Source organism: Myotis yumanensis, unplaced genomic scaffold (genome assembly GCF_028538775.1).
Source record: "Myotis yumanensis isolate MYYU_CA2020_CCGP unplaced genomic scaffold, mMyoYum1.0.hap1 SCAF_6, whole genome shotgun sequence".
Classification (NCBI taxonomy): domain Eukaryota; kingdom Metazoa; phylum Chordata; class Mammalia; order Chiroptera; family Vespertilionidae; genus Myotis; species Myotis yumanensis.
In genome coordinates, this window is record NW_027223757.1 from 42,663,124 (window position 1) to 42,676,731 (window position 13,608).

Here is a 13,608-nt window from a genome sequence, read left to right on the forward strand (position 1 = left end):
CACTTGTACTGTATGTCTGTGTGTTTCATTTAATAACTTAAAGTAAATAAGCTGAATGCCTAACGTACCTTTTCCAGCCCTTCTTCCTTGAGGCTGATCACATCCAAATCAAAATCTGTTCGTAAGCCATTGGTTTTGTTGAAAGTTATTCTGCCTGTGAGACCTTCCCAATGTGCCTGTGGAAAGATTAAAAAAAAAAAAAAGATTAGTAAGTAAGTAAAGGAAGAAAAAACACTTTTCCAAAAAAAAAGGGAAAACCTTTTCATCACGTCTCATAAACTTACATTGCTATGGAATTTAAAAAGAGAAAACCTCATTTAGCAAAGTAAGAAGAATTTAGTCACTTATTATCATACTAGAGGCCTGGTGCACAAAAATTTGTGCACTCGGAGGGGGGGGGTTCCTCAGCCCGGCCTGTGCCCTCTTGCAGTCTGGGACCCTGCAGGGGATTACCACCTGCTGGCTTAGGCCTGCTCCCCAGGGGATTGGGCCTAAGCTTGCAATCAGACATCCCTCTGGTAGCCTGGCAGCCCTCGGGGGATGTCCATTTGCCAGCGGGGAGCAGACTTAAGCTGCAGTTGTACATCCTTAGCGCTGCTGAGGAGGCAGGAGAGGCTCCCACCACCACAGCTGTACTGGCAGCCATCAGCCTGGCTTGTGGCTGAGCAGAGCTCCCCCATGTGGGAGCTCACTGACCACCAGAGGGCAGCTCCTGCATTGAGCGTCTGCCCCCTGGTGGTCAGTGTGTGTCATAGTGACCAGTCATTCCCAGTCTTTCTGCTGTTAGGGTCAGTTTGCATATTACCCTTTTACTATATAGGATAGAGGCCTGGTGCATGGGTGGGGGCCGGCTGGTTTGCCCTGAAGGGTGTCTCAGGTCAGGGTGGGGGTCCCGCTGGGGTGCCTGGACAGCCTGGGTGAAGGGCTTATGGCTGTTTGCAACTGGTCACACCCCCTTCAGGGTGGGGGTCACCACTGGGGTGCCTGGCCAGCCTGGGTGAGGGGCTGATGGCTATTTTCAGGCTTCCCACACCCCCTTTAGGGTGGGGGACCCCACTGGGGTGCCTGGCCAGTCTGGATGAGGGGCTGAGGGCTGTTTTCAGGCTGGCCAAGCCGGCGACTGAAGCTCCTAGCCTCTCCTTTTTTTTTTTTTTATGATGGGATTTATTTACCTTCTATAATTGAAACTTTGTTGCCACTCCAGCTCCGAGGCCACGGCCTGTTGAAAGCAGGTATCTGGGGTTTGTTTAGCTTCTATATTTGTAACTTTGTTGCTTAGAGTGGAGCTCAGAGCCCGGCTGCAGCAGGGAGGAAGCTTGGCTTCCTCCATCACTGGAGCAAGCAAGCCTCCTGCTTGCTTCAGCTGCATGGCTGCCGGCCGCCATCTTGGTTGGGTTAATTTGCATATCCTGCTGATTAGCCAATGGGAAGTGTACTGGAGGTATGGTCAATTACCATATTTGTCTATTATTAGATTAGATAGGAAATAGTGAACCTATCACTGGAGATTATAAATAGAATTACTGTTATAAAACAGCACTCCTAAAATCATACTAATGTGAAAATAATTTTATTTTACCACAATGAAAGAAACTGACACTAGGTAAACCTACGTTATAGGACTTCGATTATGCACTTCCCCCTTAGAGTAACTAACTTATTACTTTAGTTTTTCTTAAGTGATAAAGGGGAAAATGTATGAAAATTACTTCAGACGAGTTAGAGTTCCTCCTGTAGGAGATCTCCATGCAGAAGGAAGTATATATAATAATCTACTTAATGTATTCACCTCTCAATAGTAAATAAATATCTTGGCTTTAAAAAAAAAAAAAAATATATATATATATATATAGATATATAGATATATATATATATCCTATCTAATAATAGACAAACATGATAATTGACCGTAACATTGCTACACCTCTCATTGGCTAATCAGCGAGATATGCAAATTAACCGCCAACAAAGATGGTGGTTAATTTGCATACGTAGGCACGAAGCGGTGGAGTGAAGACTGAAGGCGGCTCCGGATGGAGCAGCGAAGGCTTGAAGGCGGCTCCAGCCAAAGTAAAGGCCTGGGTCCCGGGTGCCGGAGGAAACCAGGAGAAGGGAAGGCCTATTGCACGAATCTTTTTGTGCAACACGCAATATATATATATATATATATATATATATATATATATATATATATATATATGAAGTTTTCCCATTCTGCTGGCTATTTGGTCCCAAATAGGTGTTTTCCATTATTTGTCATTTGAAAATAACTTGAAAAAAGTTATATATGAAAAATTTAAGTAATATAACATATACTCACAACTATAATGTTTTAAAGAATATACATCAATCCCCAAAAGAAATAAAACCCAGTAGATCATGGGGAAATTTTCAATAAGGACTACAAATGGATGTTATCATTACTACATTCCTTAGGCTTCATGTGTTTCTTTGGTACTTATGGGTAGATATTCTAAAATGGTTTAAGATAATAAACTGTAAATAAAATAGGAAAAATCATAATACATGCATATATGCACATTGTAACATACCATCAGTAAGCTTAAACATGTATTAATTGGTCTCTAACAAGGAAGAAACATGTATTTTTAACACAACTTCTTCCAAATAAAATAATTTCAGGTAATTACAAAAATGCAAACTAGTATAAAAATAGATGAGGTGATCAAGAAGTACAAGAGTAAAAGTGTAGAACAGCAAAATAAATGTGGGATACAGACAGCACGAGAAAATTTACATCAGGTGAAACTGCACATCTAATAAAAATCAATCACAATTTCAATCTTGAACTTCCTAGCAACCAGAATAAAGAAAATAGGATGAAAAAAATATACAGGGTCCATGATTTAAGACATAGCAACTCCCCAGGAGAAGCACAGCTTTCCCTGGCACTGAGACCTGAGAAATGTTTCCTATTGGTCCTCAGAAAAGGGGCATTGTGTGATTTAGTGGACAAGGTCCTCACTAACACCCTACAATAAATACATTAGTGAGTTTCATACAACTGCTTTTTATAGGGATGTTTGACACATGCCTCAATACTCAAGTGCTGCATTCAGAAACAGTTATTCTTCAACTAGCCACAGCTGTGCACCAAGTTTGCAGCTCTCTGATACTCTTTTAAATCTGAAGTAAATGTAAAGGTGGAACAATAAATGAAAAGCATGTTCTGCAGGGAGTACCATGTCACCTATCTACGAGTCCTATAAGAATTACACAAGGAAAGTTTAAGGATATTCTTTTCCAAAGACCTGGAGATTTTTAATTATGATCCTATTTGCACTTTCACTTTCATAAGGAATAATTAATTATATGATGAACTGATGATTTCTTGTAAGCCATTAATGAAAAATTTTATATGATAAGAATACCTGTGATTTTTCATAGCAAAGATGAAATAGTTAAACTTTCATACAAATATTCCTATTTTAATCAAATGAAAAGTATCCTAAGCTGACAAAGGAATTTCCTTCATAATAGAAAGAATAGAAAAAAGGTGTGTGTGTGTGTGTCTGTGTGTTTGTATGATTTTTAAGAATATCCTTTTCTTTCTCAGTATGTACATAGTCTATTACTACAACAGATGTAGTAAGAAATAATATATGGCCTTAAGAATGGTTGCATTATGCAATATAAACTTTGCATTTTCATAAATATATATTATGTTTTATGTTAACTGTTAATTAAAATAACTAGACATATTGACTCATATAGAGCTAAATAATAGTTCTTTAAGATTTACAATGTGGGTATAACTTAGTGTAGTGTAAGTGGCATGCATGTTGAAGATTCATTACATCTTATTTTGCCTAAAACATAAACACACATTATTTAAACATTTATATCCCCACATAAATGAAAAGTAACACACATAAAAACTCAAAAAGGTGAAACTAACAATGCCATAAATCATAGGTCACAGATTTTTATCTGTTTACACAAATATAGATTATTTGAAGGATGTCCATTAATTTATCAAGTAATTCCCCCCTTTTGTTTCATATCATTAAGTAAAAAGTGTTAATTTTGCTTCGATGGTGAAGAGAGAAAGTTTAATTTAAAAGATAAAAGTAAAAGGTCACCTGTTAAGAAAACTGCAAAAATCTCAATGCATTCAGCTTGTAGACAAAAGAGACAGGGGGGATGTGCACCTCCTGACATACCTCTTTAATTAGGCTCATGAAGCGGGTCCCGAAGCGCCAGGGTTTGTGTCGATTACACTGTAAGGAACTGACTGTCATCTGGGGGAACTGTTGAACGCCCACAGACACCACGTGCACCGCATCATACATCAGAGCAGCATCAGTCTGAAAGCCAAGAAAAAAGGAAACATGGAGTCAATAAACAAGTGAAACCCATGGTGTTGCCTTGGAATTGAAGAAAAGGAGGGGATGAGAGAAATAGATACCCAGAAAACAGTATCTTCACATGCTCTGGTTATCTTAAATAAGACATTATGATCAAATTACAACATCAGCTCCGTTAGAATATTTGACAATCATCTTTTTTCCTGAAGTGATAACCCAATTTCATGTTGTCCTAGTATATCTGTTCAAGAAATGTATGAAGACATTCATTACTTCATGTTTGTTACTACCTCTGTCTCCATCTTATTGTCTCCCTACACACACATACACACACACTAAATGCAATTGTTAACATTTGGAATGGCTACAAAGATTACATATTGTACATGAAGATTAATAAGTAAACAATTTTCTTGTATAGGGAGAAAAAAGATATGGTAGGAGATTCACCTAAATTATAAAAATATAAACCCTGATCTCTTCTTCAATTCATTTTTCAAAAGGTTCAATCTCAGAAATGATGCTACAGTTTTGAATCTCAATACATGTATTAATCTCTTTTCAAGAAACTAAGCTTAATCCCCTCCACTGTTTTCTTTTCCCAAAATTTCCATATGAATGAAAGTTCACTTTGGCTTCTCAAGTAAAAGAAATATGAATCCTACTATGTTTGCACCTGCTCCAATGACTGACCACTTTAGAAGTTGATGATAAAAAATAAAATGTTTATAAGTCATAACAAACCAGAGGCTCAGTGACTGTCAATGCTGTGTGAAGTGGCCCCTCACATTGTGTTTAATGGATCTAAGCCAGGCTCACTACTACAGAAGAGGGCCATACTGACAGTGCTGGTAGCAATGAACTTTGGGCCATCTGCTTGGCATGCCTGGGAATAAAAACACGTATTTCCTCTTCTCATTCACACAATTAGTGAGCTGTGAAATGAATTCCAAAATGAATAGGAACCCTGCAGATTATAGCGCTCTCCACAATACAATACAAAAATGAGTACACAGGGTACCTTTCATGCAAATGGATCCTAAGGAGCTCTACCACATAAAGCAGAAGGCAGCTAAAGAGCACAATGCAACGAAAGAATGTAATAATATTGCAATTTTATAGTTCATAAATCTCTGGGGAATAGAGCTCAGATTCATAACCTTTATTTTGTAGGTATCAGCTGACTGTTTTCACATACTCTGAAGACTGTATAGTGACAACTAGACTAGTGGGATTGATAAGCATGCATCGGGAGCCTGAGGTTTAGACTGATATTTGTCTTTGGCCTGAGTTAACAATCAGAAGATATATTTCATATGCCACACAGGTGGTCATAAAAATAGTTACTAAGATATAAAAGAAATTAATATTTAAAACATCACTGTTAAAAGGAATAGAAAAAAGAACTCTTTCAGACACTACTAAATGAAAGATAAAGGGCATTCTGCAATATACACCACAATGTAGCATTAAAAAAATCTATGTTCTTGAACTCATTAATTACCCTAAGAAAATCAAAGATAAGAACAAAGGCTACCTACATTATTTATTTTTAACAGAAAAAAGTAGAAACCTGCTGCATGTTGAAAATAAAACAGTAATATCACAATGATATTTTATATAACCATTAAAAATCACGTTTTGAAAAATAATCAATTAGATTGAAAATTAGATGTGATTTACTAAGTGTAAAAATAGATAATACACAACTATATTTCCATCACTAACCATTACATACATCTTTATAATACTTGCCATGACTGTTTATTTAATTCTCACAATAGTGACTAAATAAAAATATGACTGCTGTTCCATTTTACAAGTGACCAAACCAAGGTTGAGAGAAGTTAATTAAACAAAGTCACACAGCTAAGAAGTGGAGAGAGACCAGATTCAAATGGCCTCTCTGCTCTTAGCTGATGCTCTTAACTATCATATTGCATATTGTGTAACAACAACAACCAAAAAAAAAATCAAAGGGAAGAAAATACACTAAAATGATACCTATGATTAATCTTGGAATAAGTAAATACTAGAATTTTATTTTTTCTTAAAATTTTACAGTTATTTTTTAAAGATGAAAAGTTATAAAACAATTATTGGCAAGATGGAAACTTTTATCTATTCCCACAAAATAATAAAAAGAACACAAACAATGATATTCCTATTATCCTGCCACGAGTTACTGACTTATTGCCTAATCTAAATTGATAATGGTAGGGAAAAAAATTGCCTAATTCAGAGCTTGAAATCATTTTGGGGACATAGTTTCAGGGTCTAGATCAGAGGACACACTAGTTGATAATCTATTTGAGATCTGTGATTTTAAGTGTAGTTATAAAAGAAATAGAAATACAATATTTATTAATCTACAGGGGGACAAAAGTATGTTTATAGTTGTTCATATGGAAAATAACATAATTAATAAATAATAATACAAGAATAAACTGTTTCACATACACACAAATGTAAACCTACTTCTGCCAACCATTGTATAAGGTAAGTCCTAGAGAAAAAATTTTAAATAGTGAAAAAGTTATTGATCAAATTACTTCTCGAATTACCAGTTTAAAATATGTTGATTTGTGATAAAAAAAAACTATAACTTCTGAGACTGTTCTTTATGTATTTTCATCAGGTTAGGGTGCTTATTTTTTTCATCGTACTTTTAGACCAGTTTTTTATGTGACAATATGGGCTTACTTTCCATTTAAATTTGATATCCTGTCAGACTTACCTTTACTTTCTTCTTTGCAAAACTATACATATGCAAATTCTTCCACCTTTTTAAAAAGTTTTATTTTATTGTTTAAAGTATTGCATATAGTATTACATATGTCTCCTTTTTCCTCCTTTGACCTCCCTCAGGCCAAACACCCTCCCACAAGTCCTCACCCACCTTGTTTCAGTGTCCATTGGTTATGCTTATATGCATACATACAATTCCTTTAGTTGATCTCTTACCCTCACCCAGAACCCCTACCCTGCCTTCCCACTGAAGTCTGACAGTCTGTTTGATGCTTCTTTGCCTCTGTATCTATTTTTGTTCATCAGTTTATAATGTTCATTATATTCCACAAATGAGTGAGATCATGTGATATTTATCTTTCTCTGACTGGCTTATTTTGCTTAGCATGGAAAGTTTTAAGAAACTAGTGTTTTCTAAAATGTTTTCTTATTTTCACAATAATGCGTATGCTTGAAAATTTATATTAGTAATATTATTAGTTAACATTGTTTATTATTTACTATGTGTGAGGCATTCTCCGTAAATCATTTCCTTTACTTCTCATAAACATTGTCCAGTTGGAAATCCACTGAATTAGTATCTGATAGGAAATCAAGGCAGAGAACACTTAAGTAACTGGCCTAAGATCATATCATATAGGGGAATCTGGATTTGAATCCAATATATCCAGAGTTCACATCCTTCCTCTAGATCAGTGGTTCTCAACCTTCATAATGCTGCAACCATTTAATACATTTCCTCATGTTGTGGTGACCCCCAATTTCATTGTTACAAATTGAACATAATTAAAGCATAGTGATTAATCACAAAAACAATATGTAATTATATATGTATTTTCCGATGGTCTTAGGTGACCCCTGTGAAAGGGTCATTTGACCCCCAAAGGGGTTGCAACCCACAGGTTGAGTACCGCTGCTCTAGATATTTGCTCAGTGCTCGACATTTAATAAAGCAAAATAATACAAATGATTTTTGAAGTTAAAAAATATAAGAAATACTAATAAGAACTTGAAAGCACTTGTATGTATAATTTTTGATAAGAAATAAATATTCACATCATAAACATATACTGCAAAGTAAGGGAAGGTATAGATTGTGGAGAATTGATAAATATAAATTCACACACACACACACACACAATACATTAATGTCTGGTATTGGGTCAATAATAGGTTAGTTAGGAAGTTAGTAATGTTAACCAGGAACAAATTCATGAAAGAAATAGATTTCCTCTATACGGTTGCTGTTCAGAAGATTTTCCAAAGGCATACTATCTTTCAGGATCAGGCTTAAAGGGCCTCTCTTACTCTCAGCTCTAAAGGGTAGAGATTGATTGAGCTGCTCTTGCTAAATCTTTCACCCTCTTATATTGACTCTATAATCCCTGTCTGACTCTTCTCTCAATGGGAAATAGAAAAAAAGAAGAAAGGGGTGCCTTGACCGGTTTGGCTCAGTGGATAGAGCATCAGCCTGCGGACTGAAGGGTCCCAAGTTCGATTCAGTCAAGGGCATGTACCTTGGTTGCGGGCACATCCCCAGTAAGGGGGTTTGCAGGAGGCAGCTGATCGATGTTTCTCTCTCATCAATGTTTCTAACTCTCTATCCCTCTCCCCTCCTCTCTGTAAAAAATCAATAAAAATATATTTTAAAAAAAAAAGAAGAAAGGGGTAAAACAGAAGAGGAGAAAAGAAGAGGAGACATACAGGTTAATTACTTAGTCATCATTTTTATATTACCATTAAGTTACACTGCATGCTTCCTCTATATCACACAACCATGTTATTTTATTTTACATGCATTCTCACAAAGACCATAGGTTTCAGAAACTTGGCAAGGTTAAAGTAATTCTCTCAAGATATTATCACCTTGAGAAACAAGACTCAGAAAATAAGAGTCAAGCCAAGTTTAGCTCTTAGAACTACCCTCCAAACCTTCATAACAAGACTCTGGAAGAAATAATACTCAGAAACAAGACTTAGAAACAAGATTCAGGCAAGGCCTAATTCTTAGAACCACCATCCGCACTATTGTAATTGACTGCCTCCCTAAGCCATATTCCCACTGAAACTGTGAAAAATGGTGGAGGGGAAAGTGATGGCACCAGGGCTCGTATTATCAGAGGCTCTGCTGAATACGAGACAATTACATCCCCAGGTCCCATAGAGAGGAAGTATGTCTCTGAGCTGATATTCAAATAAAAGTTCACTTGGTTCCCAAGTCAGATTTTTTCTTTCTAGATCATAGCTATCTCTAAAGAAAGTTTCAAGGTTAAGCATAATTGCAATTTAACCAATTAAATTAAAATTAAAAATTTGTACAGTTTGGTTATTAAAATTCATATGGGGGGTGAGATAAAGTTGTAGTCATTCGCATCCTAAACTACAAAGACAAAAGCTAAGCAGAGAAAAAAGGCAGCAGTGAAGACAAAACAATCTGTCCTATTTTTCTCTCAAGGATAATTACTCATTTATATATAAATAGATCACACTTATTGGAAAGCTAGGATATCTGTTCACCCTGGGAATACAGCCCAGAAGAAAGCACGATTAGATAGGCACAGACAGAACTACGTGCAGACCTCCATGCTTCAAAGCTGGGTCAAGCATCTATCGATAGCAATTGGAACCCCCCAGAGATCCTAGCTCAGACTACAATGGAGTTGCAACTTTATTTTTCTTCCTAAAATAAGTTAGTTAACCTACAAAGAATGTATGTCTGTCAGTCAAAATCTGGTTTTTCAAACCTTTAAAATTGTGCAATACAGTCCTACACGTCTCAACGAATCTGTAGTGATCTTTCTAAATGGTAGCTTATAAGATCATGAAAAGTGCCTTTGCATACATTTTAATTATGCATTAACCATCTCACTAATGTATTTGTGGGTTTATCTTATCCCTCTTCTAATTACTTTTAGACATGGAGTGTGTAACTGGGATGCAGGTGGAAGAGTGACAAATGCTAATATCTATGGCTGAGCTATTGCCACAGAAATTGGTTTAGTCACCCAGTGCTATTTTCATCTATCTCAGGGAACCTCATGTCTGATAAGACTTTAAAGTATTGAAAGAACAGTGATATATGCTTACATTTCTTTTATGCTCTGAAAAAGCACTCTGCACGTTTTTAAATAATTGAAGAATCAGAGAAATTTGATGCTCTCAAAAGTTTCAAATGATCAAATAACTATTGTGTAATATTTTTTTTATTTTGTATGTATAATTGGAACATTTCCTAATATGTAAAAACAGGAATAATAATAGATGCTGTGAATAGTTAAAATATTTCTATGTACTTAAATTTCATTTACAGAAGACTCTGGTACTAAGCACTAATTACCAACTATGTACATGCTGAGTGCGCATGTTATTTCTGTTTCTGATCATTAAACATCTTTTTTGTGAGGTTCTGAGATAGATGTTCTAGGAGTTATACAAAATAAAACAGCTTATATCTGCATTAAGCATGAAGCAAAAATTAGAAATGAACAATTCTGAACTACATACAATCATAGGAGGGGACACTGGGACATAAAATCTCTCAGATACACTAAAAAATTCTCTCGGCAAAAAGCTGTCAAAATTATTTATTTTTTTGTTCCAAGGAGGGGACATTCTTCTGGAATGTTCTATCCCCCAGGGAGCATGGCTTTGGGGGCCCCTAATGAATTTGACTGAGGGAACTTGAAACATTGCCTCTTTAACTTACTTTCTGTATTATGATACACAGAGTTCCATATCTGACAATATCATCCTCCTAAAGCACTTTGTGCATATTTGGGCTCTTATCTTGGGCTCCAAACATCCACAATGTTGTATGTAATAATTTACATGTAAATGTAACCACTCTTAAAAGTGTTGTGATTTTTGTTCATATATTGATTGTAACGATGGCTACATTGGTGTATACGTATGTCAAACTTATAAAAGGGTACAATTTAAATTTGAAAAGTTATAGTATGTCAGTTTTGCTCCAGTACAGCTATTGAAAAGTTAAAAAACGTAATCATGCATTTTTCTGGGAAGATGGCTTATAGATTTCATTTTATTCTAGAAACATCCCGAACCAAGCATCACTGATCTGTATCTTCTTTATTCATTGCACATTCTAGCTTTAATAAAACTATGCTTTCTCATGTTTAATCTTTCATTCATTAGCCATTTTCAGATAATAACCATACCTTTCTTTGTAATACCCCACTTGATATTTCACACATTGTCTTACCTATAGTAACAATATAAAAGCATTTTCCCAATAAATTGATTAATTCAACCAAAAAGTTCATTTAAATTGTACAAGAAATGGATATTATGGAGTTCTGAATAACAGTCACACTTCGCCATTTAGTTAGAATATATTACCTCCCAGAGGTACAGTGAACCAAATCTGCCAGCAATTCAGACCTGGGAGGAATGTGAGTACAGCCTCTGTCCTGTTTCTAAATGAATTTATAGTAACAGTACTGTGAACACATTTATCTTTTCATTCAATAAGTATAGGCAGGTCCCCTTTGAGATCTGAATGCTAGCTGGCAGGTGGCAGATCCATTCTGAAACTCTTATGTCTTAGAGTTTGCTCATTTCTGAATTCCCATCTGAATTCAGTGCATAGCACAAAGAGAACAGTCTAATACTAGTAAATGGAATTTAAGTTTACAAATGCGGGCTCTTTCATTGACTTGATCTTTTATCTAAAAGAAATAATCAAAATATGTAAATCCCCCTTTGCCTTGTTTCCTCATTTTTTAATTGGAAATAAAAATAGTGATCTGCCATAACACTTCCATATTGAAAACATCACTTTTAAAAAACAGACAATCCCAGAAGAAAAACAATTACAGCTATTGATTCTTTAATTTGAAAATGCAGATCTAAAGGGTGGTGGGGAAAGGGGTGAATTCTGACCTCTGGAACTTCCTGTAGAGTCAGCACAAGCTTAAATGCGATGGAGATCACCTCCCTTCTGAGCAAGAGTAAGGGCCACCATGGAAGGCGAGCTGGTGCTCACTCATTCAGCTGGCACGCTGCACCCAGCACTCTGTCCGGCACAGAGCAGGTGCTAATAGAACAGAGGGACTGACGAAGAAATGTCCTCAGACCCAGTCGGGAGCCAATTGTCAGAGACAATTCTCCCAGTTACACTGCAGCTGCCATTAGGCTTTCTCTGTTGCTGGCTCTTTGTACTATTCTGAAATGGAGTTCTTTACTGGCAGCTGCATGGGGTGCACAAACTGCACGAGATAATTCTTTAAAGCAGTTTGCACAATCCCTGGCACATGGTATATAGGCAGGTGTTAGATGATGATGATGATGATGATGATGATGATGACAACGACGACGACGATGACGACCAGATCAGTAATCTCTTCAATATGGATACTATCCAAAAGAAGGAATCTATTTAAAAAGTATAATGTTTCAACCTTTCTACACCCACTGTTAGCCTAAATGAAGGAACAGGCCTCATGCTGTTCAAAAGCAGACCAAGTTCAGGAAGGAGATGAGCAGAAAGAAAATTATCATACAACCACTTGATTCTTATAAAATGTGGTATGCACGCAACTCCACAATTCAGAGCTCAAAAAGAAAATACTGAATACACAAGCAATAGGTGACACATTTAGTATTAAAGAATAAATAAATGACAAAAACAGTAAAGTGTCTTACATTTGTTACCAAACAAAGAGCTGCTGTTGGACAGATAATTGCATACCAGCCATGTAAACCTGGACAAAACTAACTCACATTTTTTCTAGTCTTCAATTTCTTTCTATGTAAGAGGATGGGTTAGAACCCAGTGGGTTTTAAAGTTGTATTACAATTGTATTCTAGAAAACGCACATTTCATTGCGACCTTATTTTGGCCTTTGTAATATAAGCATAATCTTAATTTATATATCTTTACCCCCATAGTTCTCTATGATTTGTGTGCTTTATAAAAAACTTTTGTATCAACATTTCATATAAATTAATAAATAATGGAAATCAAAAGTTACTTTGGCCAACCATTGTATTATTACTCTATGCAATTTCTGCCTACTCAATAAAAACTGTCAATACTTTTATTACATTTTCTTTGTTTTAAATACACTGTTAAATTTCTCACCCATATGAAAACCCACAGCAGCCTCCTGCTACTCTGCAGAGAAAAACTACTAGTAAAACTCTTTTTCTCTCCTATCCAAAGTCATTCAGTAAGACCCCAATATTTATCTTCTTTTATATCTTCTTGCACAGTCAGAACACAGACAAGCCTATACTTTATGTTTTGAACTAACCAGAGAGATTCCTATGTTGCCAATTAGTTGAATAAAAGGAGACTCCAGAAACTTCAAGATGGAAACCCTTTAAAAGAAATAAGAATTTTTGTAGCTACCTGTAGGGGATCTAGTACCCATGAGGACTAAAATGGATAAGAGCTTAAAGGGAAGATTTAAAAAGAAGAAGAAGGGAAATAATAGAATGGGTTCAGCCTCACAGTCAAATTGATGAGTTAGAAAGAAAATTCAAGTTCAGCAACGCTCTGAAGATCAAG

General features: G+C 35.9%; 1 protein-coding gene across 4 annotated transcripts in view; it reads right to left on the reverse strand.

Annotated features, from left to right (window-relative positions):
• The window catches only part of GRIK2 (glutamate ionotropic receptor kainate type subunit 2), a 560,389-nt gene that overhangs the window by 209,103 nt on the left and 337,678 nt on the right, over positions 1-13,608 (reverse strand). For all 4 annotated transcript variants that reach the window (XM_070418015.1, XM_070418017.1, XM_070418019.1 and 1 more), the window contains exons 7-8: positions 4,185-4,328; positions 69-176 (exon numbers count right to left, since the gene is read on the reverse strand). In XM_070418015.1, coding sequence (XP_070274116.1) covers positions 69-176; positions 4,185-4,328 — 252 coding nt within the window. The remainder of the gene's footprint in view (positions 1-68; positions 177-4,184; positions 4,329-13,608) is intronic.